General features: G+C 42.0%; 1 protein-coding gene across 2 annotated transcripts in view; it reads left to right on the top strand.

Annotated features, from left to right (window-relative positions):
* CAMK1D (calcium/calmodulin dependent protein kinase ID) overlaps positions 1–25,552 on the top strand; it is a 384,449-nt gene that overhangs the window by 339,903 nt on the left and 18,994 nt on the right. For both annotated transcript variants that reach the window (XM_043498442.1, XM_038404661.2), the window contains exons 7-8: positions 15,361–15,473; positions 17,419–17,497. In XM_043498442.1, the coding sequence (XP_043354377.1) occupies positions 15,361–15,473; positions 17,419–17,497 (192 nt within the window). The remainder of the gene's footprint in view (positions 1–15,360; positions 15,474–17,418; positions 17,498–25,552) is intronic.

Here is a 25,552-nt window from a genome sequence, read left to right as displayed (position 1 = left end):
ATGGTTGTTTACTTCTTCTTTAAGTATATTGCACGGTTTTTCTTTAACAACAACAACAACACAATCCTGAATGTCAGTTTTCTGACTCTTTCGCTGTTCTGCTTGAGTGTCTGCAATGTTCTCTTCTGAAAACATTGCCGACTGATGGATTTTTCTCAGAGCAAGTTTTAACAACAGAAGGAGGCAATAGAATTTTGCAGAGAGAATTAAAGCTATTGGCACTGCTAAATCCTTAGGGCCAAATCCTGCCTTTTGTAGTCTTAGGAGCACTGAAGGAGCAGAGCTATTCTGGGCAGGATGGATATATATTAAATAGGGCTGTCAAACGATTAAAAAAATTAATTGCGATTAGTTGCACTGTTAAAAAATAACAGAATACCATTTATTTAAATATTTTTGGATGTTTTCTATATTTTCTAATATATTGATTTCAATTATGACACAGAATACAAACTCTACAGTACTCACTTTATATTTATTTTTATTACAAATATTTCCGCTGTAAAAAACAAAAGAAATAATATTTTTCAATTCACCGCATACAAGCACTGTAGTGCAATCTCTTTATCATGGAAGTTGAACTTACAAATGTAGAATTATGTACAAAAAAACCCCTGCATTCAAAATAAAACAATGTAAAATCTCAAGTCCACTCAGTCCTACTTCTTGTTCAGCCAATTGCCAAGACAAACAAGTTTGTTTACATTTGCAGGACATAATGCTGCCTACTTCTTATTTTCAATGTCACCTGAAAGTGAGAACAGGCATTTGCATGGCACTGTTGTAGCCGGCATTGCAAGATATTTACATGCCAGATGTGCTAAATATATCCCTTCATGCTTCAACCACCGTTCCAGAGGACATACGTCCATGCTGTTCATTAGAGCCCTACCAAATTCATGGTCCATTTTGGTCGATTTCATGGTCATAGGCTTTTAAAAAATAGTAAATGTCATGATTTCAGCTATTTAAATCTGAAATCTCACTGTGTTGTAATTGTAGAGGTCCTGACACAAAAGGAGTTGTGGGGAGGTCGCAAGATTAATTTTTTTAATCACGATTAATTTTTTTGAGTTAATCGCATGAGTAAACTGCGATTAATCGACAGTTCTAATATTAAATAATTCAGAGATCACTGGCGATGCCATTACTCATTAATATTCCTTTTAAAAAAGAGTGGTGCTTACTGCCCTCAAGCCCTGCCACCGAACAGCTGCAAATATGGGGCTGCAGGGCCCAAGGCACGTTGCTGAGTGAAGCACTCCTCCTCACGTGTTTTCCTGAAGCTTTGAGTCTTAGGTTAGCAATAGAGGGACAGTCTAGCAAGGTTTTTCTGTCCATTTTTAAGTCAAGTCCTCAGTCCTGCCTATGCTAAGCATAGTACTTCATCCTGGCTCAGATGCTAGATGGTAGAGAACAGCAGGCCAGAGGCTTGGCCACTATTAGCATCTCTTTCCCAGTTACAGTTCAGTGTAGAGTTTTTACCATAGAAATACTTATGTGTTGAAACGGCTACACACAAGCAGGCCTGGCTACTGCTGTCTGGTTATGCAGAGATAAAATTAGTCCATGTTCTATCCATGTCCTCATCTCCATTCAGCTATGGCACAGGCAATCAAATGCTTTTTGCTGCTGATGTTTCACTAGTTGCTTTTATGCTTCCTAAAACCCTTGTTTTATTATTAGTTGTGTCTGAAGGCAGGAGCTGTGCTCATGAAGATGATCAACAGTGAACCCCCCTGCAGCACTTGGTTAAGAAATACATCCTCCCAGTGATCTGTGTGTAACTATCAGATGGAAGGTTTCAGTCCTGACCCTTGACACGTGGCTCAAGCAATGTTACCAATATACACTCTTTTTACACCAGTGAAACTATGTGTTTTGCTGGCATCAGTATTTCCTATTTGTTTTCAAAATCAATTTGTGCTTGTGTTTTTCAAAAAATACACACATGCTGCTCTGAAGACTTAAAATTGCACTACCCTATCGGGAATTTACTGCCCAGCAGGGTGAAATCCATTGAATAACAACGAGGTCCTATAAGAAGAGGTAGAATTTTAAGGCTTTTGGATTATATATCTAATAGGAATCTAATTTTTACTATATACATTAAAAAGTATAATAATAACAATGATTTGCCATACCAGCTATGACATAATGTATTTGCCACACTATTACTCAGACATCCCATCTCCAGTAATACCCAATACCTGGTCCTTTGAAAGAAAGTGGAAGCCCTTGAGATGGACTTAGCCAATGGTACATGATAGGTGAAAAAGAGAATGGGATTCCCTCCCAGTCTTCATAGTAAATAGCCCTGCAGGCTTTTTGATACCACATTGATGGGAACAGTATTAATGCCTAGACTGGATGAAGAGAAAGTGACCAGTTTAGGATCTTCAGCTAAGATGATAATTGGCCTGAGATGAGTGACTACATCTGACTTTATACTTGCATTATTCGCTCACACTTCCAGAATAATTCTCTCAACCAGGCAGAGAATGCTACTGTATCTAGACTGGCTAAAAAGTTCCAGTGGGTGAAGGTGAAGCCAATACCTGCTTAACAAACCAGGCTGTTAGTTCCAATCATTGTGTGTGTTGAGGGGGGGTGAGATTCAAAGTAATTTCTGTGCAAAACAGAAAACATGTCACCGTCGGATTTCAAAAGATGGCAGTTTAGGGGAACCCAATTCAGAAGCAGGGCATAAATGAAAAATGTTTTAAAATATTGTTACTGTTAGTGATTTAACTACATCCAAACAGAAACACACACTCTCCCAGGATAGTCTTGAGCTTATGACATTGAGAAAACAAGATATTTCTTATGCATTGCTGTTTTTGATGAATATTTGGCTATATAATAGATCATAAGCGCACAGAAAAATGTAACCCTGATACGTGAAGATGTCTTAGAAAATACTACCCTTCTTTCAGTGCCAGCCACTCATGCTTTTTTTTTAAAATCACATCCAGATTTCAGCATCTGCAACAATGGAGTTTTTTTAATCAAAAACTCATTTTATATAAAAAGAGTTTATTCATTACTCACAAGAACTAATTTTAGCAGCTTGCAACTTCCTGTTATTCCAGTTGTCACATTTTCCAGTTTGAAATAGCTTCATTGTTGGGCTCCGTTTCCCACTGGTGACAAGGCAGTTTTGGTATGTGTTCAGTTTAATAGAAAAAAGAGTGAGAGCCTTTATCACATTCCTATCCCATGGGTTTGGACCCACACGGACAAGCTTATGAATGCCAGGTGACTAAAACTCTGGTCCCTCAGGTTCCTGTACACGGCGAATTTTAAGTTAATGGAAGCAAAAAATAGAAAATTGCATTATAAAGTTGAAAAGAATCTTGGGCTGCAGCACGTTCTGCTTGAGCCTCTGATTATTTATATTTAACAAATTATTGATAGAGTAACATCGTTACTGTTTTACTATTATTATTTGTTAAGCAACAGTGATTTGTAGAAGGCAGTCCCCTTCCCAAAGACCGTGCCATCCCTGTTGTTGGGTTGTTTTTTACTTTGATGTAGATGTGCATGAAATGATACTAATAACTTACATTATATAACCCTTTATCTTGAAATGTTCCCAAAGTACAGTACAAAATGTAACAACCTGATATACAGGAAATAATTCCCACTACCACTGAGACAAAGCCCCCTACAGGGAGAATTGTGGCAGGTTTAGTATAATACCAAGCATCACTACCCAATACCTTAGGAGAGGAATCAGCCCTTCAGTAGCTTCATTATTCTTGTTAATGCGCTCAGCATTTTCCATATTGTTGTGCCCTGGAGAGCTGTACGGTTCAGAGGTGGTAGTGTCAGCCAGAACGAGTGTCTCTGCTCAAAATGAGAAAAATACATATATTCCAAAAATAAGTAACACTTGGACAACTTCCCATACAGGGCATTGCTTCAAATTCAGACCTGTCTGTCCCAGGCCTTACCTCTACCCATTACAGAGTGTAAAAGGGGAACACTCACCCCCACTGCTGCCTTGGGGACAGGCATGAGTGCAGCAGGTGGTCACCCCTTTTCAGTTATAGTCCTGTCCTTCAGCTTCTCCAAGTGCTTCGGGGCTTTCACCTTATTATGGGCACTTTGCTGGTCTGGGCCCTTGAACAGTCAGGGTCTTCCCCAGCTGGACTCTACTGAGGTAAAGGCTTCTATTGATGCCTTGTCTTTTGGGAGTGGCTAGGGGAGGCTGGGTCCACCCTCTCCCCCAGGCTCCAGTCCAGGGCCCAATGGTGAGCAGCTATGTCCTGCACATTAGGATGCTGTGCAGCGGCCCCCTGGACCACTTCCTACCCAAATTGCCCTTCTGCTCATGGAGTAAATTACAGAATCCCAAATAAAGTCTCTGACCTTCCCAACTCTCTCCTTTGTAGGCCTGATCAGGTCTGTTTTCCCAAGTCTCAGGCCACAAGAGCTCCTGGGAAGTAATTTCCCAGAACTCAGAGCAGAGTTCTGCTCCCTTCCACTGCCTATTCTCCTCTGAGCTATTCTACTTCCCCTTTTAAGCCCTGTCTCCATCTTGTACAGACTTTGCAGGTGTGGCTGGGCAGGGCCACCTGGGACCATTACTGCTCCTTAACCCCTTATTCTCTAGTAGGGGGTTTGTGCACCCCTCACACAGAGATTTCAACATGTGCTATTATATCAATAAAGAGTGTGCGTGATTTACCCTGATACGTTCTGCATTGCAAGCTATACGCTGACAATATGCATGTGACATGTAGAGCTTCTCCTGTAAGTGGAATCACAACCATTGTGCAGTGGGAACTTGTGTAGCTTGTTTTGTTTTGTTTTTGCTTTGGTAAGGAAATAGGTACATTAAGCAGGCCCCTACAGCACTTTCCCTAGAACATCAGAAAACATGGTTCTCTTTTGCAAGTCTGGCTGTTTTTTCTCATATTAGCATCCCATTTTATTATTTGGTTACAGGTTGGGAGTAAATTTGGAGAAGGGTGGGAATGGTAGGCACAGAGAAAACATAAGAAACAGTCAGTTTCTATTTCTGACGTGGCAAGACCCTTAAAGAGTCTTTAAAGTACTTATTCCTTTGGTGAAACTTCAAGAAAATGATGACAGCTAACAACTGATTGAAACTCCCCCAGGGTGAACTAGAATTTTCCCACTGGAGAGAGATTGTATATTTTATTTCGACTATTCGCATAACTAAAGAAATATAGCAAAACCTTTTGAAAGGGAGGTCATTTTTTTCCACACAGGATCTTCACAAATCTAAGTCACAGGGATTTTTTGCTAAGTAAGGATCAAGTAAAAACTAGGTAAGAACCTTGGAATTTGGCCCAGAAAGTGGAATTCCACTACAACTTACAGCCATCATAAATTGCATGTGGGATGACTTCAGGACTCCGAGCAGGGTCCTTTCTCATTTTGCCTTGCAAAGCCAGTCCATGCTCTGTGTAAAATCCAAACTCATCTCCCTTCCTGGGTTCTGGCTCTATTAAACAGATTATAGATTCATAGATATTACGGTCAGAAGGGATCATTATGATCATCTAGTCTGACCTCTTGCACAATGCAGGCCACAGAATCTCACCCATCCACTCCTGCAATAAACCTCTCACCTATGTCTGAGCTATTCAAGTCCTCAAATCATGGTTTAAAGATGTCAAGGTGCAGAGAATCCTCCAGCAAGTGATCCCTGCCCCATGCTACAGAGGAAGGCGAAAACCCCCTAGGGCCTCTTCCACTATGCCCTGGAGGAAAATTCCTTCCCAACCCCAAATACGGCGATCAGCTGAACCCTGAGCATGTGGGCAAGATTCACCAGCCAGATACCCAGGAAAGAATTCTCTGTAATAACTCAGATCACACCCCATCTAGCATCCCAATAAGATGACATAAAATTCTGTTCACACCTTCTCTCCATGCTTGGCTTCTCCAGGGGTTCCTCTCTCAGGGCTGCCCTGCCCACACCCTATATCTTCTTTTCCTAGAAAATTGCTGCTATCTCCGATATATCCAGGTAGAGGTACTGAACCATCTGGCTCAGTGAGTTGGCAAACCCACTTACTCCTAACAGGGTGGGGTGTTTCAGCTGAACACTACCAGCCACATACAAGCACTTCCCTATGTTCAACATTAACAGAGTTTCACTCTATACCAGTTCACCTATTAGCAGGTTCTGTTGCATTGCCCATGGTGGGAGACCTTGGAAAAGTATTAATGTCAGGGATAGTTAATAATAGCTAATCAGCTGGAGCAAGAGCTTCTTCTTGCACTGTGATGAGAGGAACATGTAAATATCTGAATGGAGTGGGGAAATGACTCCCTTAGTTCTGGACTTGCCAGCAGAGCTGATCAGATGCAGAGAGAGGAGCACATTCCTCTAGAGGATGGTGCGCATGCCCTCCTGGAGGATCCCTGGAAGGGACTACTCCTGCTGAGGGAGAATCTCTCCTTGAGCTCTTTCTTGGGCATATGCTTCTGTACGGCTCCCTATCACAGGGCAGTATTTAACTGCCACCATCTGTCCCTGCAATTACCTGAAGGCGGAACATTTTTCAGCCATAAACCTCTGTAAACCCAACTTTGCTCTTGTACCTCAGCCAAAGTAATCAGTATACTGTACACTTTAAATGAGTTATTACTCTCGCTAGAGCCGCCTGACAGGACATGCACATGCCTGTTCACTGGAACAGGAAGGAGCGTGCAGACCACAAGAGCCAGGGTTTGTAATTTCCTCAGGACTTTTGTTTGTTTGTTTTTTAAGGAGGATACTGGGAAATGCAGGAGAATGGTCAGGAGGTATGAAGCCTCTTATATCTAGATCCCGGGATAAGAGCCCACCCAAGGAAAGAGTGGTATATTTCGACCACCCTGGAGACTAGTTAAAACAAAAAGTTAAATAAAAAAATAAAAATAAAAATAGTGAAAAAAATAAAATGTTGAAATTTATATAAATAATTTTATGTACCAATTATGTACATTTTATTTAAATAAGTAGCTCTACTCCCTGCAGCTCAGCAATACAATTCGGTATAACCCACAAGTAGCAAATGAGCCATTCATAAGTGTCTATTTCCCGCCCAGTCATTCCCTGCCCTTACAGGTCTTCACTCTTCATTCCCAATATTCCAATATCGTTGGGAAAACACCTTTGAGGATGTGGGCCTGAGGCTTCTCAGTTCCCAAGTCTCTTCAGCCCTTTTGAAAATGTCACCCTTAGTGCGCCAAGGTGGGTGAGATAATATATTTTATTGGACCAACTTCTGTAGGTGAGAGACAACAAAAGTGGGTCCAATAAAAGATATTACCTCACCCACCTTGTCTCTCTAATATCCTGGCAGGGGGTGAAAGTACGGGGGTATGGGCTGCTACGGCATACTGGTAAAAGTTAGCCGCCAGGATCAGCCCGTACCGCTGACTTTAAAGCGGCTGCTGATGGTGGGGGTGAGGGGGGCAAAAGAAGTAGCTGCCCCGGAACCACAATTTAAAAGGGCCCGGGGCTTTGGCTGCCTCTGCCACTACCGCGGCTGTGCCGGCCAGAGCCCTGGGCCCCTTAAATCACCACTGGAGCCACGGGTGGGCGCGGGCCAGGGAGCACAGACGGACTGGCTAAGGGATGCTGACCCCCCCAGCCCCACCCCTTCTGCCCGAGGCCACGCCCCTTGGGGGGCCAGAGCAGCCCCCTACCGGTAAAATCTGCCTTTTACTTTCACCCCTGTATCCTGGAACCAACATGGCAACTATACTGCTTACCAGTAGTGTGTAGCCTGCAAAGTGAGCAGCGCTCTCCCACTCTGGCATGGAAAGGCTACAGAGTAGAGAGCACACACTGAGAGAGGTGTGACAAAGCTCTGTCCTTGCCCCCGTGGGTCCCGCGTTTCCTGGCGGATTTTGCTAGCCTCAGAGGCTCACTGTGACCCTCCACGTAACCCTTCTCTCTCTAGAGACAAGGGTCACAGTCTACTGAGCCATTTTCATCATAAGCCAGCGAGGGAGGTGAGGAGAAGTTATCCTTCCTTGCACAGTCTCTGTTGTCTCCCAGTCTCAGTGATTAAACAGGGGGCAAAGGTGGGAGGGGGAGCCCGGGCCTACCCTCTACTCCGGGCTGCAGCCCAGGGAACCTAATGGTATCAGCTATGGTAGCTGACCTTTTAGAAACATGACATGTACAATTCCCTGGGCTACTTCCCCCACAGCAGCCCTCACTTTCTCAAGCTCCACTTCACCCTTACCTCAGGGCCTCCTTCCTTGTGCCTGATATGGTGTGTACTACTCAGCCTCTCCAACCACACAACTTCTTCCCACAGCTCCTGACATGCACTCCCACCTGACTAACTGGGAGGCTTTTAACTAGTTTCTGCCAGCCCCTGATTGGCTTCAGGTGTCCCAATCAACCTAGCCTTCTTCCTGCCTTCTGGAAAGTTCTTAATTGGCCCCAGGTGTCTTAATTGACCTGGAGCAGCTGTCATTTCACTTATCCTGGTACCAGGGATTTGTTAAGCCTGGATCTAATATCTCTATCTCCCACTACTCTTCCATAGCCATTTGGCCTTGCCCCGTCACAGAGGCTAGAATTCTAGTCAGTTTCCTTTCTGTGTGTAAAGTTTTAACTACTACCCTTTGCTGAAGAGCGAAACTGGGTAGGTTCCTTTGTATCAAGAGCTCTACTCCTGAAGGTAGCTGCACAAGCAAGATAACCATAATGATATTATTCAGGATGAATAGCTTCCTCTCCGTGTGCATATCATGGAGGCATGATCAGTCCCTGTGACTGTGGGCTCTGAGTGTTGGTATTTGCCATAATAATGTAGGTTATGTTAATATTCTTAAGCAGTCATAGAGTTAAGTAACTATGGCACTTTATCCCAGTTGTCTGAATTATTTTTATTTTATATTTTCATTGATCAGACATATAGCATGTTAGGTCTTGTTTTGATGCATAGATAGACGGTTGTGATCATCTAGTCTGACCTCCTGCATAACACAAGCCATGGAATTTCACTCAGTGATTCCTGCATCGAGCCCAATAACTTGTGGCTGAGTTAGAGCATATGTTCTAGAAACACATCCAATCTTGATTAAAATGTAAGTGCTTTGCTGGTGTGAAAACATCTTATCAGCCTTTGATGAGGACACTTGCCCAAATGGGACACTTGTCTGCAGCAGAGTACATCTGGTTTGAAAGATAAAAGGCCAGATTTCAACTTCAGTTATAGCACAGTAAATCCAGAGTAACACTACAAATTCCCTTGGAGTTACTCCAGATTTATTCTGTTGTACCTGAGATCAGGATCTGGCCCAGTATATAAAATATATCTATAAAGCAGACTGAATCTTTAGAGTTAACAAAATATTGATAATTTTACTCTCTGTGTTAAGGGGGTTTAAATAACCTCAAGGGCAGGAAGCTGGCTCTGTGTTATACATAATGCTACTTTTTATATTTTACAGATTTTTTTCACTTACTCCTGTTGTTGCTACAGAGTAATGTTTCAGCTAAATCCTTAGTTTGTTTACAATGGCTGGCTCTCTTGAATTAAATACTTTATTTAGGTTAATCATCCTGGGGGTTAAGAAAACCTTATGAAAATATTATATGAGTTCTGTATCAGACAGGTGTGTGAAAGAACAATTTACATCAGGGCCTAAAGAGAAGTGTAATCAGGGTGCTTGAATTCTCATGACTTTTTTATGAGCTGCCACCGTCAAGATTTGCTCCCTCATGGGATGGGCAGGAGTAAAGCTAACTTGTCGTGGTCTTTTCTTTCTCCTTAAGATATCGGCAGCTTGGGCCAGCAAGTCAGAAGCAAATTCTTTGTCTGGGAAGGGTAGAAGAATAATGCTGTGATAGTTGCAGTAGTCTCATTTGCTGCCTTTGTTTCCAAAGTGGGAAAATAATGCCTTTTTGCCAGTTGGATGGACTGACTCTGTTCTCCAGATGATATTGAACAGTGTGTGCAGCCATTAACAACAGCTGATCTATCACTTTTTAATAGTTCTGCAGAAATTCCACAGACTCCTGCCTCCTTATTTCCCTTACACTTCTTTACAACACTGTGGAGTTTGTCGATAGTGAATTCGCCAGGATCATTTTGTGTGTAATGGATCAATTCATCAGCAGCCTTAATGTCAGGGTGCAAAGAAATTGGAGGTGCATTTCAAGTTCACTCCGGCATGCCTTGCACTCCGCTTCTGTATTGATTAGCTGGCCAGAACTGGAGTAGACCACTCTGAGTGGATTACATTTCTCCTCAGTGAGGTCGCGTAAGTGTTTATATTAGGAGGCAATGTCGTTTCTGGCAGAAGCTGTGACAATCATGTTCCAGACACTCCCAGGGGGTCTGAAACCACAAAAAATAAGCAATTGAATCAACTGATTGTATACAATATCATTGTACTATAAAAGTGTATCGAGTAAGGTCTTTTTTGAAAGCCAGTGACACACTGGTGATTAATATAATTGTGAAATGCATGTATTAACACTATATGAAGAATTATGGATACTCATTGATATTATACTTTAAAGTCTGTGGCCAAACAAAGGGAGAAACAGGTTTTCTTCCAGACAGGAGGGAAGGTAACTATCTCCCTGTCACCAATGAAATAAAGCATTGTAGAACCAAATCAATGGACACCCCATTTACATAAGAGTCAACAGGAGGACGGGAAGTCCATAGGAAGAGAAGAACAGCAGGGAGTCATCCTGACCCTGGGGACAAAACAATGAGTTTGGGGAAATATAAGGAAAAGCAAAAAGCCAGGTTGGTATCTGTCATTTGGGGACAAAGGGAGCAACATTCTGTGAACAGTGGATCCTTCTGGCTCGAAGTCTGGGGATTCTGGTAGCTTGATGTAAGTGAGAAAGCTACGTAGGCCATGATTGTAGCTTGCTAAAGTTATGTTTCAGTCACTAGACAGTGTGTTATAAGAGATCTGTCTCTTTTTCTCTTGCTTAGTATCAGTAAATCTGCATTCTTTAGTATTACTATAAATCATCTCATTGCTGTTATATTAAAGTGAAGTGTGGGTCCTCCGCTAAACTAACAGGTTGGGATGTGCACAGCCTCTTTGGAGGCAGCATACTTAATAATTTCTGTGAGTGACCAGTGAGAAGGACTGGACACTGCAGAGAGACATCTCTTGTGTCCTGGGGTTCACGGAATGATACTTGCAAGGTAAGGTTTAGACTGGCAGAGTCTCAAGGAGTTTGCTGGTGAGGCAGACAAACTAGTTGGCAAGGAGCTGTCACAGTGTTTAAGCTCCAGCAAAGCTCTCTCTTGCTGAGGCCGTGTGGTAACACAGTGGCTTACCGTTCTGGGCTCCCTGCAAAGAGCATCACAGAAGCTTCCTCAAGTGTGATGGCTTTGATTTCCATGAAAGGTTTGCAGTCAGCATGTATTACTTTATTACAAGCACCCTGTAGCTTACAATATGGGACCACACATTACTTCTCAAATGAGCCAGACAACGCTTTTCAGTGATGGTTAAGGAATTAACAGAAATCCAGGGCTTCTTGGCACTTTGTTTGGGGGTTCAGTGATGTCATAGTTGCATTGATTGTGTGGGATCTGAAGTCCTTTCAGGCAAGTTCAGTATCAGTACACTCTGGCAGGGTCTCAGACCTGTTCAAGATTTCTGCTGCACATCGATTTCGAATGCTATAGATTTTTAGGTTAGATAAATCAAATTTTGCCAATCCAATCACTGCTTTGCCTATACTTTTTAGTTTAAGACAAATTTGCAGAGACTACTTTATGTTCTTCAATGGCAGATGGACTGTTTTCAATGATAAGAGATTATATAATCAAACATCTTCTTTCTTTGGCCATCGTTACTCTGCCAAGTAAATAGGTGAGTTTGCTTCCTGTGAAACCAGGTGTTCATAATGACAAGCTCATGAGAAACTGTAAAAAGTGTTCACCATCCAGGGTAACAGGCCCAATAATGTTTTTTCATGCTTTACTCGAATTATCAACAATAGCCTTAAATTCAACACCTTTAACCTGGACATTTCTCTAATGAGCAGCTCTTTTGAGCCTTCCTTATTCAGGGTTAACACTTTTTTTGTTCAATATATAAAAGACCCCTACGCGTGAGATTAATTCTTAATATATCATAAAACACATTCATTACTTTCATAGCAGTTACTAGCCCATCCAACCCTAGGCCTGGGTCCTGTGGGAAAAGATGAGAACCCCAGGGTGGGCTCCACCCAGTCTGGCAGGATTGGTGTTGCCCTGTACAGTGCATTTAGCACAGGAGATTAGACTGCCTACCAATGAGATGTGGCAGTACAGTTGAAGCAACAAGTGCAATACCAAAACTGAAGCTGCTCAGATGAACACCTCTCTCACTTCAACCACTCTGACAAGGAGTCACTCTGGTTGATCTTGAAGCTCGTAATCCTCTCTGACTAGCTGTGTAGAGAGTTTCTTCTCTTACATGACTCCTCAAGCTGCATTCCTGTAACTGGGAAGAGAACTGCTTTCTTCCAAATTAGGTTGGGTGTTCGACAGAGTTGCATTGCCACCCCAGAACTCTGCAATAAGCCACGTGCTTGAACAGACACTAAGTAAATGCATTTTAGGCATGCATCTTGATGATAAGAACCTCTCCAACATGGATTTTGCCAGTGACATAGTGCTAGTTGTCAAATCAATGCACAAGCTGACCACTGTGTTTAAAGCCCTGGAAAGCTCAGTGGCAAAAATCAGCCTGATAATGATTTGGGGGCAAAACCAAAATTCTTCCTGTCAGCAATTCTGAATACACTGCAGGCTCTAGCATATTAGTGGGCAACCTCCCAGTCGAGATTGTTGGTGATTTCACCTACCTCGGCTCTGTTGTTGGTAACGTGGGCTGCACCGAAAAAGAACTGGAAGCCATCATTGCAAAAGCAGTGTCAGTAATGGGGTACTTCATCAAGAGTGTCTTATGCAGACTGAACACCCTGATAAGGAGAGGGACAAAGCTGCAGATATATAATGCTTTGGTGGTCAGTATCCTGATAGATGGGACTGAAACATGGCCCCCACTGTCAAGATTAAAAAGATTAATTCAGTACCATTCAGATTAAGCATCTTTGAATGATTGAAAACATCGAATTGTAGAAATTCAAGCCAAATGAAGATACCTGTCTTCTAACTAAACAGATCCTGTGCTTTCAAACGGTTACCCAGTGCTCTCTAAGGTGGTATTGTCTTTTGTTCCAAATGCCTACCAACTTCTCTGCGATAATCATCTTCGACTTTGACCCAATGAATGCATTATGGAAAAGACCCCCTCACACAGAGTGGCCGGACAGCATCAATAAACACCTGTCCCTCATAGGTGTAACGTGCCAGATTTGACACAGGACAGAACATTATGGAAGCATATGGCCCTGACACTGCTCAAGTGACAGCATGAGAACTAACCTAGCCTAAAGATAAGAGATGAAGATTGGTGCAACTCAGTGCAGACATAGTACTTGGAACAGAGCAGATAGAAAGGTCCTGTGTTACTGTGAGCACAATTTGCTTAAATGCTGGATCAATCACTAGAGTACATTTGTCATTTTACAATGGTGGTGTTCAGACCTGTATTTAAAACAAGACAGCTGGGGAAAATCTTTGAACGCTTTAATTAAAATGCCACTGCTCATCTGGTCTAACTATACAGACAGTGTTTTATGTATACTAACATTCTAGTTATCTTAGTGCTAAGCTTCCAGAATGTCTAGTTATAAATACATAGGGCCAGGAGATTTGCCTAAGTAAAGATAAAACAAGGATTCCAGGATTGGATCTCTTTTTGTTAGGTGGATGCAAAAGATCAAGCATTAAATTTATTTGTAGTTCTTTGTCAAATATACCTTGTTAGCATCTAGATACTACGAGGGCTGGAGCCAGATAAATACAGTAGGTACATAGGGAGAGAGAAGATATGACACCTACAAGAAATTAGCCAACTAATAATGGGTAGGTTCAGACACAGTTGGGTAGAACTAGAATGTATTTATTTAATTTTAAAAATATATATAAAATTATCTATATGTTGAGATAATATGTTGAGTGTATTCACCCACCCTTGCCCTTTCTCAATACGTTGCTTTTCCCCTTAAATTTTAAGCTCTTTGGGGCAGGGACTGTGTGAGTAAACAGTTCCTAGTGCATTGTGGGTATTACCCAAATCCAAATAATAATGATTGATAAGTACAGTTTTTCTTTAGCAGTGATTCAGGAGTTTCATTTTTTGTGGGACATTAAGAGTAAGATGGGATGGATGGGCAAGCAACTTTCCCCTCATAGCTAGTGCCTCTGGCACAAAAGGAACGGTACACCTGCACTGCAGCTGGATATGTGAATGGCAACTCATGTAGAAGAATCTATACAAGCTGTCCTCTAGTTAGCTTGCTAAAAATACCAGTGAGGCTGCTGTGGTACAGGCTTCTGCGTGGACTGCGCACACAAGTACATACCCAGGAGGGCCAGGCAGTCTTATGCAGCCAGCACTGAAGCCTGCGCACCCACACCCTCACTGCTGTTTTTAGCGAGCTAACTAGAGGACAGCTAGTGCGGGTGTGTCTACACGAGCTGCCATTTACACCCCTGGCTGTAATGCAGATGTACCCAGAGAGCGCTCACGGCTGGTCCTGATGCTGTCCCTACCTTGCCCCAGCCAGCAGAGCTTGTTACAGGTGCCATGCTTCCTTTGTGCACTCCAGAGATCCGACGGAAGGGGATGCCTGCCAGTCTAGTGAGCCTCTGCACTGTCATCCGATTGAAGCTGCATGGGCCCTACACCACTGGAAGGAAGTCAATTTAAATTCTGTGTGGACTGTTCGGGGGGACCAGAGACTTCAGAAGGGCTAAGGAAGGCCATGGAGAAATGTCCCAGCTGTGATAGAGGCTGTGCAGGGGGTTCTGATCTCTCTCTACAGCATGGAGCAGCACCCCATGAAAACTTTCTCTATTCCCCGATAGGGGCAGGGATGGATGAGGGGGTCATGGCTATTGTGTCTGATCCTGTGGGTCCATTGGCCAAATGCCCCCAGCGGGGCACAGATGGCTCTGCAACTCTGAGACTGTAGTTGCAGCTGTGCTGGGGTTTCCATGGAGAATTCCTGCATAAAGCCCATCTTCATTTGTGCTTCGCACAGGGGTCAGGATCGGGCCTTCAGCAATCAGGACTCTGTTTGTAGCTGCAACAAGGCACTTGTTCCTGACCAAAGAGAGCATCTATTAGAGAAGCACGAGATTTTTTTGGGAAGCTTGAATGTGCCATGTATTTCAGCCATGATTCTCAAATATGAATTCCTCCTCCTCATTTGTTACCTTCTCCCCAGAAAGCGATTAAAGTGTTTCACATCCCCTGATCTGTTTTGTTTATTAGGCTCTGTGGATATCCTCCATTTTATGATGAAAATGACTCCAAGCTCTTTGAGCAGATTCTTAAGGCGGAATATGAATTTGACTCTCCATATTGGGATGACATCTCAGAGTCTGGTAAGGAGCTCATTTAATTGCAATAGCCATTTCTTGCACATTCCTTCATATTATTGAAGTCTACCATTCATACTTTTCAAGGGTGAAATTTGGATCTCCATAGTATGCCCAACTCCTGTTAACTTGAGGTTAGAGGGAACTGTATGTTCAACTGAAGGCAGGCTTTTAACCCAAATATTTTTTAAGCATCATGGGAAATTATTTCTGTGAGAGCCTCAAATTAAGTCCTGCCTCCTCCCAGCATCAGGCATAAAACACCAAAACTTGACTTGTAGAGAAGACCATGACATGAGAATTAGTATTCAGCCCCAAGAAAACAACATACTTTCTTTTTTTCCAGCACATCTGAATAAAATGCACATTTTCATCTGTCTCTAGTAATACAAAACAAAATAATTCAGCTTTTTTTCCTGTATGTGTTTGCTGGCCTGACTGATGAAGTTGTGCAGTGTAAACAGGAAAGAAGCAAACCCAGGAAATCAATGGCTTCCAAATGAAAATGGCTAAAACAACAAGGAAAGAAAAATCCCATCCATCCCCTGGGTAGGGAGGGCATGTGGTCAAGTAGTTATAGCACTAGGCTGGGAGTCAGAAGTTCTGGATTCCATTCATGAATCTGCCACAGACTTGCTTTTTAACCCAGGCATATTATTAAGGTATGTGTACACTGGCATTGGAGGTATAATTTCCAGCTCGGACAGATGTACATGTGCTATTTCTGATCAAATTAGCATGTTAAAAATATCAATATATCCGCCACAGCACAGGTGGCAGGATGGGCTACCACCCAATTATGTACTGGAGTCCCAGGAAGGATTGTGCTTAGGGCAGCTAACAACTTCCTAGTGCTACAAAATTTCATACTGTGTACATCTGGTGCCCAGATACCACAGGGATGGTAGAAATCCATCCAGAGGAAGATATAGGGAATTTAGGAGCACAAAGCTGAAAGTTAGTGGGACTTCTCCTGAGAAATCCCCAGAGTGCCTTTGGGAATCTCCCCCAAATAGATCAGATTAACACGAAGAGCCTAATTTCATTCCAAATTTGGCTTCTCAGACAGGCACATAGGTCACATTTTTCAGGCTGCCCCATACACCTTTGATGTCCTCCCTTCAGTGGTCTTCTCTCCATTTAAAAGACTCCTGAACAGACACTGCTTCAAGCCCAAGTGAGCTGATCACATTCACCACCTATCTTTATTATATTTGATATTTAAAAAACAGCAGCCAAAACATTAACAGAACCACCCAGATATGACTTGACTGAAATGAGTAATCACAGGCTCTGTAACGCTCGTCCTTCTTCACCCCATCCCCTCACTCATGGTGTCACATTTAAAATGTAGCACACAAATCCTTTGAGGCCAGTGACTGTGTCTTCTGTTTCAGAGTAGCAGCCGTGTTAGTCTGTATTCGCAAAAAGAAAAGGAGTACTTGTGGCACCTTAGAGACTAACAAATTTATTAGAGCATAAGCTTTCGTGAGCTACAGCATCCGATGAAGTGAGCTGTAGCTCACGAAAGCTTATGCTCTAATAAATTTGTTAGTCTCTAAGGTGCCACAAGTACTCCTTTTCTTTTTGTGTCTTCTGTGAAGCCGCTAGTTTACTTCTGGGGAGGCCTATTAAATAATGATTAAATGGTTAAAATAGGAATGTGGAAATTTAAATATCTGTCTGACCTCCCTAATAAAGAGTTGGAATGCTCAGTCTGTGTGCTCAAATTTGATAATTGACTCCTGTGTCTTTATTATTATTAATCTTGCCTATTGGGCTAGTCTTATGAATGGCACATTTCATTTTGATGAGGGTATGAGTGTGTGTGAGGGGGGGGAGTCATCATGTCATACATCAGTGTCGTTAAGACGAACCTTTAAATACCACGGTGTGTCCTTGCTTCTCCAGACATCAGCCCAATTGCTTTTGCTTATTTTATTTTTTACAGCTAAAGATTTTATTCGGAACTTGATGGAGAAAGACCCTAACAAAAGATATACCTGTGAGCAAGCAGCCCGGCACCCATGGTAAGCAACTAACACATTACTTCTGTTGCAATGACCTCGAGAAATGAGACTTTTCTTTAATTTGTGTGTTCAAAGGGGAATGTTTGCTGCACTGTGCTGTATACTAGCCTTTGCTGAGTAACTTATTGCTGCAACCCCTGTCTTTGGCCCCTAGTTCTCCCTGCTTGTTCCAAGGTGTCTGAAATTAGGCCCTGAACCTTCAAAAACTTTAAGCTTGCCGGTAGTCCCATTGAAATCCTTGAATAATTAGTTAATTGCTGCTCTCAATTATACTGGTGCAGTGAAGTTGCATCAGCAAGGTTGCATCAGCATGAATCAATGCAGAATTTGGCCCATTTTGCTAAAACTCAGATTGAAGTCAATGGGTTGTGATTAAAGTTAGCCATCTGCTTACTTATATGGCCCTCATCCAAGTAGAGTCTGAGCACCTAACAACTGCTGAAACTCTTTACCTCACAACACCCTCACACAACACCGGATATCATCCACAATTCACAGGCACAGTGTCGACAATGATATGTCTACGCTGCTTAACTGGCATTAGCTAATCCATGTTAGCTAATTTGCGTTAAAATAGCAGTACAGACACAATGTCACTAGCAGATGAATTTCAACCCAAGACTCCCCCTCAAGTGACTATGTCTTCACCGCAATTTGAACCCAACATAAAATCACACTTTTTTTGGCAGTGTAGACATACAAGTGACTTGTCCAAGATCCTGCAAAAAGTCTGCAGCAGAAGCAGGAATTGAATCCACATCTCCTGAGTATCAGGCCAGTGCCCTATCCATTAGGACAGTGGTTTTCAAAAGAGGTGTACGAACTCTCGTCAGGGCGTACACAATAAAAATCCTGTACTGGCAGACAACGCACTTTATTTAATAAGACTTGGCAATCTAATCATAGGTATATTATATAGGTATATCTCAGATGGGGGTATGCAGTAGTCTACATTATTTGGAAAGGGGTATGCAGTCTAAAAAGTTTGAAAACCACTGCACTAGGCCATCATTCTAAGCACTCAGGGGATCTCAGTTTTCGATACAAGTCCTTTAGGACAGGGATGTTGGTGCTGTGAGATGCTGCTTTTGGGAATTGTACCATAATGACAATAATTGCAAAGGAAAGGATACTGGAATCAATGACAGTAGAAATCCTTTTCCACTCAGGAACATCACAGCTACTGAAAATATCACTGCATTCTGCGGTTTCATAAGGGTGGATGGTACACTGACCAATGTGTTTCCTCAGCACATCAAGTTCATCCTGCATGTACCCTTAGCCATTTATAAAGTTGCTGAGCTTGAACAATAATAAGTTCAGTAGCTTGATTTACTGCAGTACTTGTCCTGTGGGGGAGTTGGAGCACAATGGGCCAAGTTCTGCACTCAGTTACATTGGACAACCCCACTGCAGCAGTATACTTGAATGCAGCCAAGTTACAGCACTGGCATAAAATGAACATGCAGAGATGTTAACATAACAGTCACTTGCTTCATGTATCTAGAACATAATTCCAAAAAATATGCTCTGATCTCTTGAGGAGCAGTGAACTTTGTTGTTCAGAACTGCTCCCACTGCAGACTTGAACATTTAGCACACTTGTCTGGGCACCTGGCACTAAAATTGGATTTGACATGTAATATGCTTGTAGCATAGTTTGCAAATTATGTAGCTTGGGTGGACAGTACATTATCCATTTAAAAAACATGTTACATTTCACTAAGGCTTAAAAGTGGTAGCAGGAACAGATTCCTAGATTAGGATTCAGGGTGTTTGGTACCCTTCACTGAAGTTCATTGGTTCATCTGCATTTCATTGTTACTTTAAATTCTGGGACAGAAGAAAAGGTAGATTGTCCCCAAGTTTTTTACAGCAGAATACTGGAGCTGTAGCGGATTATGATCACTTGCTGATTGTCTGGGCACAATGAGCCTTGCAATACCCCATATTTATAAACATATGACTGATGCTGCTTTCATTCACATATAGGAAAATTATCCCCCACTACCTAGCAGTAGATTGTGTAATGGTATGGGATGTAACCTGATGTTCAGAAATCAGTGCAATGCAAAAAACATATTTCTTGCTATGCTGGTTTCCTTGCTGATTGCAATGTCCAAAAATTAGGGTCTTGGTTTGCTCCTCTAGTTAACAAGTGACTTGTGATGTAGGTCAATGAATTGTGAATGTATACAAAGCAAGTGATAGTCCTGGAAATCTTGGCATAATGGCATGGATTTATCATAACTAGATTACCACATCAGACAATGACTGCAGGCTCTAACAATAGCTGTGATTACAACTAGATTGAGACTCAGTCTTTGCAATCAAAGGGGCTAAAACAACTGGAAAAAAGAGCAATATATCTCTTTTCTCATAATAAACAATAAGACATGAGACATGGAGGATGTCACGCAAATCTAGGAAATAGAGATTATTTGTCTTCATCCTCTTACCTACCCACTACCATAAATACATTGCATATGTAAAATATTAGCAAGATCAATGGCTGGCATCAATATGAACAAGAAATGTGGAGAAGTCAAAACATAAATCAGTGCAAGTCTCCTCTGTCCCATCAATAACTGTACCTATCGTCTTGGTAACAAAAAAGAAATTTGGGAAACTGTTTATAATTTTTGTGAAGGAAAAAAAGTGTTTTCAAATTATACAATTCTGAGCCTCAAGAAATTAACCAAGTGATAGAAGTGGATATTCAAAATAAAGAGAAAAGAACCAGAAATGCAACTCCCAGCGGGGAACTGGATGACCTTTTATATTTCTGAAGGACAAATTTTCTGAAACGTTATTATCCAAATTACACAAAATGTACAAATCCAAGTCTTGGCCTGGTGACATCACTGTTGGTTGCTGGACTATAATAAAGAAACATGGTAAGACCAACACACAGCTGCTGAGCCCTACCAATGGAGCAGGAAGATAAAAAGTGTTGTTGTTTGGTTTTTTGGGTTTTTTTGTTTCTTTGTTTGTTTGTTTTGTTGTTGTTGTTTTTTGCAAGTCATTGCCAGAGGCCAGTGGAAAATCATGTTCCATAAATTTTGCTGCTTTCCACAGAATCCAACCTTCTGTTTAAAATCAACTAAAAAAAGTTTTTCAGTCATTTCTGTTGCAGAGATACTTTTCTGCAAGTGTGGTTTTACAAGACAGTGGTTTATTTATAAGGCCCTTCCCAGCTATGTAAAGCATCACTGAATCCAAGTGTGACGAGTTGCCCCCCTTCAAGGTGCCACCTGATGTGCTGAGATAACTCTGAGCCCACCTGTTCTGCCAGCATTGGCCCCCTTTTAACCTGTCTTGCTGAGCCAAGCTCTTAAGCCTCCTCTAGCACACACACAGGCAGGGCCACACCCTGCTGCAGAAAGACACAGACACTGAGATCAGCTCTGGGAAAACTCAGCTTAAGGAATTTGCCCCAACATTCAGGGCAGACCCAAAGGTATATTGTCTTGCTCTATATAGAAGAATCTGCACAGTGCAAGCCCATAAAAATTCGCCCTCTTCCGCAATGTGAAGAGAGATATGCACCCCACCTTGCCCTTCTGCCCCAGTTAGAAATTGCACAAACTAGGTTTCATAATAAACAAAGCAAATTTATTAACTATAAAAGGCAGATTTTAAGTGATTGTAAGGGATAGCAAACAGAACAAAGCAGATTACTAAGCAAATAAAACAAAGCACGCAAACTAAGCTTGATTCACTAAAGAAATTGGCTACAAATTGTAACACCCTAAAAGTTGGTTCAGGCAGATTACAGAGATTCTTGAAAGCCAGCTACAACTTGAAACTTCGGGTATTATTACGCACAGGCTATTACTCAACTTTCCAGCCTGGCTCAACTCTTCTCTCCCCGGTTCAGTTCTTGCTTCCAGGTGCTTCCAGAGTCTCTTTGGGTGGGGAGGCAGAGGAGGCCCTGATGATGTCACTCCCCTGCCTTATATAGCTTTTGTGTGTGGTGGGAACCCTTTATCTTCCAGTGGTAAAACACTGGCATTCCAAGAAGTGAGGTCCAGTATCAGGTGGCTCAGACCCATGTCTCTGCAGGGTCGTAGCAGCCATTACTCGCAGGCTGTCTGGAGCATCCACAGGAAGACTAAGCTCTTTCACAGTGCATTGTCTTTGCTGAAGGGCCATCAGCCCTGTCTGGCTTTTTCATTGTTTTACGTGAAGGGCTAATTGTGGGTGTCACCCAAAGCAGCACATTTGAAATACAGATACATGGTCAATATTCCTAGCTTCAGATACAAAAATGATACATGCATACAAATTGGAAAAACGCATTCAATAGATCATAACCTTTCAATGATACCTTACATGAGCCATCTTGCATAAAGTATATCTGAGTTATGCCACATCCATGTCATAGGTATATTTCCATAAAGAATATGGAGTATAACGTCACATCAAGAATCAGAGATTAGAAGTGTAAATGACAGTCTTAGTCCAATGATTCTCCAGTGATTCTCAACCGGGGGTACACAGAGGTCTTCCAGGGGGTACATCAATTCAGCTACATATTTGCCTAGTTTTACAACAGGCTACATAAAAAGCACTCGTGAGGTCAGTACAAACCAGAATTTCATACAGACCAATGACTTGTTTATACTCCTCTATATACTACACATTGAAATGTAAGTACAATATTTATATTCCAAACAATTTATTTTATAATTATATGGTATAAATGAGAAGGTCAGCCATTTTTTCAGTAATAACGTGCTGTGACACTTTTGTGTTTTTAAGTCAGATTTTGTAAGCAAGTAGTTAAGTGAGATGAAACTTGGTGATACGCAAGACAAATCACCCTCCTGAAAGGGACACAGTCGTCTGGAAAGGTTGAGAACCACTGATCTAGTCTATCCCTGCAGCAGGGAAGTTTAAAGTATTAACTACATTCCCTCCTCATCCCAACCGTTAATTCCTAGATAAGTGAACCTTAAAGTCTAGCTGGGAGACTGAACGCTTTCATGGTAAAAGAAAAGGACTTGAGGGATCAGGACATGTGGGCTCCAGACCTGCTTCTGCCCTTGATTGTGCTGTTAAGTCACTTGATCTCTCTATTTTTGAACTTAACTGTCTATAAAATATGGGTAGTAGTTACGTACCTCACTGGAATGAGACCAAATCACAAATGTTTGTGAGGCTCTAGGACGCTATAGTGATAAAATGCCATCTCAGAAAATGAAGCAAGGCCAGTCTAGAATGAACCATACACTCACCTGGATATTGCCCCCGGTTCCATGCTTTCGCCATATCTTTGTGATGGGATTGCTCTGTGCTCAGTCATTCATCAAAGAGAATTTTCATACCGGTTTGCTTATGCCAGGAAGTGATATGGTTTTTACTGGTCCCTCTGTCATTCTAACCGTTATCTCCATTTGCACTAAGCTGCTTTACCATCAGTCTGGAGGAGGGGAGCTTGGGCCTCTTGATTTCACCAGTCATGTGGCAGTGGGGGGTGAGGGGCGTTCTTCATAGTGACAAGGCCTCTGGGGATTCAGCTATTGCCTTTCCAGAGCCTATAAGGCTCAGTGAATGGAAAGTTGAGTCCATTATTAAGGTCTTGTCTCCCACTGTGCCACACAGTGTTGCAGCACTTTGAAATATGGCATAGGTATTTATGTTACAGAGATAGACACTACTGTGGCTTTATAAACAGACCTAGGGATCTGCCGGTACCACCCTTCCATGCATACCCTCAGTTTTAAGCACAAATAAATACTCATTTGCAAATCTCACCTTCCAAACAGGATACATCATGCCAGGGGCTGTGATGTAAATGAACGATGTGCACAGTTCCAGGGATTTTGGATGAAGAGCTCACCAGAACGTGCCATATTTTCCTGCAGACGTCACAGGGTCTTGCAAGTCATACTCTGCTGCAGAACTCTGACTCTCACAAGCACACCCTTGTCACTTAATGGGGCTCTGATGAGAGTAAAAACTATTTGCATGTTTGCAAGACTGGGCCTGTAGAAGATAAAAGTTTATTTGAAGCTAAGAGGAAAAGAGTCACATTGCAATGGATTTTTAAGCTCTTTGAAATAGGAGGAAACAAAGTGAAATGGGAGTTGCTGTTGACTTCAGAGGGGACGGGATTTGACCCATGGTCTTCACAACTGGATATAAAAATCTAATTGGCGCTCTACAAATAATAAATAGTAGAACAGATGAGATAGCTCCACATTGTCACAAGGTGACTTGGCCCTTTAAGAGCCAAGGACCAAGCCCCAACTGTGATAATCAACTGCATCCCAGCTGAGGCTATGGAGTTAGGGGTCAGGTGATAGCCTGAAGAGCATCTTATAAAGACCAGCAAGAGCTCAGCTGAGTTGCAGAATTGCAGGGAAGAAGTAGGTTCTTGTAGTAGTTGCTGGGTCAGAGCAAAGACCTGGCAGGGCTAAGAGAGGTGGAGGAAAAGCCTCTGGGAAATGTAGCCCATGCTGGTAGAGGATCTCCTTCATTTTGGTATTATGCCTAAATTTTCTGTTTAACTAACAACTTGTGCCCTGAGTGAAGGGCCTGGAACATTGTGGCATTGACTTTCCTGAGGGAGCCCATCAGTTTATGCATGCAATGATATTTTCTTGCTTCTTCCTCCGTTTTACATGTTTTACTGTGAGGCCAGGTCTTTGGGATCTGTCACAAGCAATGAGGTAAAAATCAAATAAAAGAAACTGTTTCACAAAACATATCAGAGTTTGATTGTGGAAAAAAACATTTAACTATGTAAGAGAAAACTACCTGCCCAGTAAGAAAGGCTTAATTATTCCAGAGACAAGGTAGCTGAGGTAATATCTTTTACTGGACTCACTTCCATTGGTGAGAGAGGCAACCACTTGAGCTACACAGAGCTTTTCTTCGGGACCCAAAGACAACCTGTGTAGCTCAAAAGCTTGTCTCTCTCACCAACAGAAGTTGGTCCAATAAAAGATATTACCTCACCCACCTTTTCTCTCTAATATCTTGGGACCAACACAACTACAACAACAACTGCATTCATTAGTTATCTCAGTAGTGCACCTACACAGCTATAGCTCACTTCAGAGTGTGCCTATGACTTTAACTATCACATCTTTTCAATAAAAAATTCCCAAGGAAACAAGCAAATTGGGAAAACTAAGGGCTTGATCCTGGCAAATGTTAAATGTCTGAGTAACTTTATGCACCTGAATAGTCCCATTGAATTTGGTGAAACTACTTGGGTGTCTACAGCTACTCATGTGCTTAAGGTGTTTGCAGGATCAGGGCCTAAGAAATTAAAACGCCTCTTCCCAATGATCCATTTTTCTGAACTGTATCTGTTCCCCAGATGCCTGTGTTTATGTGCTGCTTTTCTGTTTATAATCAAATGGCCTTGGCAGGAAGACAGTATGTTTAAACTCAGAGTTGGCAGAAAAAGGAGGCTAATAATTACAATGAAGTATTGCGAAAGAAAAAGTGCAATATGTAAGCCCTGTTGGTAGAGATGATTACATCCTAAACAGCATAATCTGCACATTTACACAGTTTCTCCAGCTTAAGATACAGGTGATTTATACTCTCTTTTGCCAGGGTTATCGTTTACCTTTTGTTGCAAAGGTGAATATACGGTTTCATCATTCCGTTGTGACTTTTCAGAAAATGACATGGAAAACTAGGGTAACGAAAGAAGGGTTGTGATTTGCTGCAGCTTGATACATTTTAATATTTTGCTATGCTAGTATTAATGATAGCAATTATATTTATTAAATATATTATTGCAGTGTTGTTGTAGCTCTGTCGGTCCAGGATACGAGAGAGATAAGGTGGGTGAGTAATATTTTTGATTGGACCAACTTCTGTTGTTGAAAGAGACAAGCTTTCAAGCTCCACAGACCTGAAGAACTTTGTGGAGATTGAAAGCTTGTCTTTTCCACAGTCCAGTAAGAGATATTACCTCAGCTACCTTGTCTCTATTAAGTATGTTGCTAGAGCAGAATTCAGATCCTACTCTAAGACACATAGCCACATAGCTCAGAGTGAAGTGATTAAAAGCAAGAGGTAGAAATCCAA

This window comes from Dermochelys coriacea, chromosome 1 (assembly GCF_009764565.3).
Source record: "Dermochelys coriacea isolate rDerCor1 chromosome 1, rDerCor1.pri.v4, whole genome shotgun sequence".
NCBI classification, from domain to species: domain Eukaryota; kingdom Metazoa; phylum Chordata; order Testudines; family Dermochelyidae; genus Dermochelys; species Dermochelys coriacea.
This window is presented reverse-complemented; position numbering and strand designations above follow the sequence as displayed.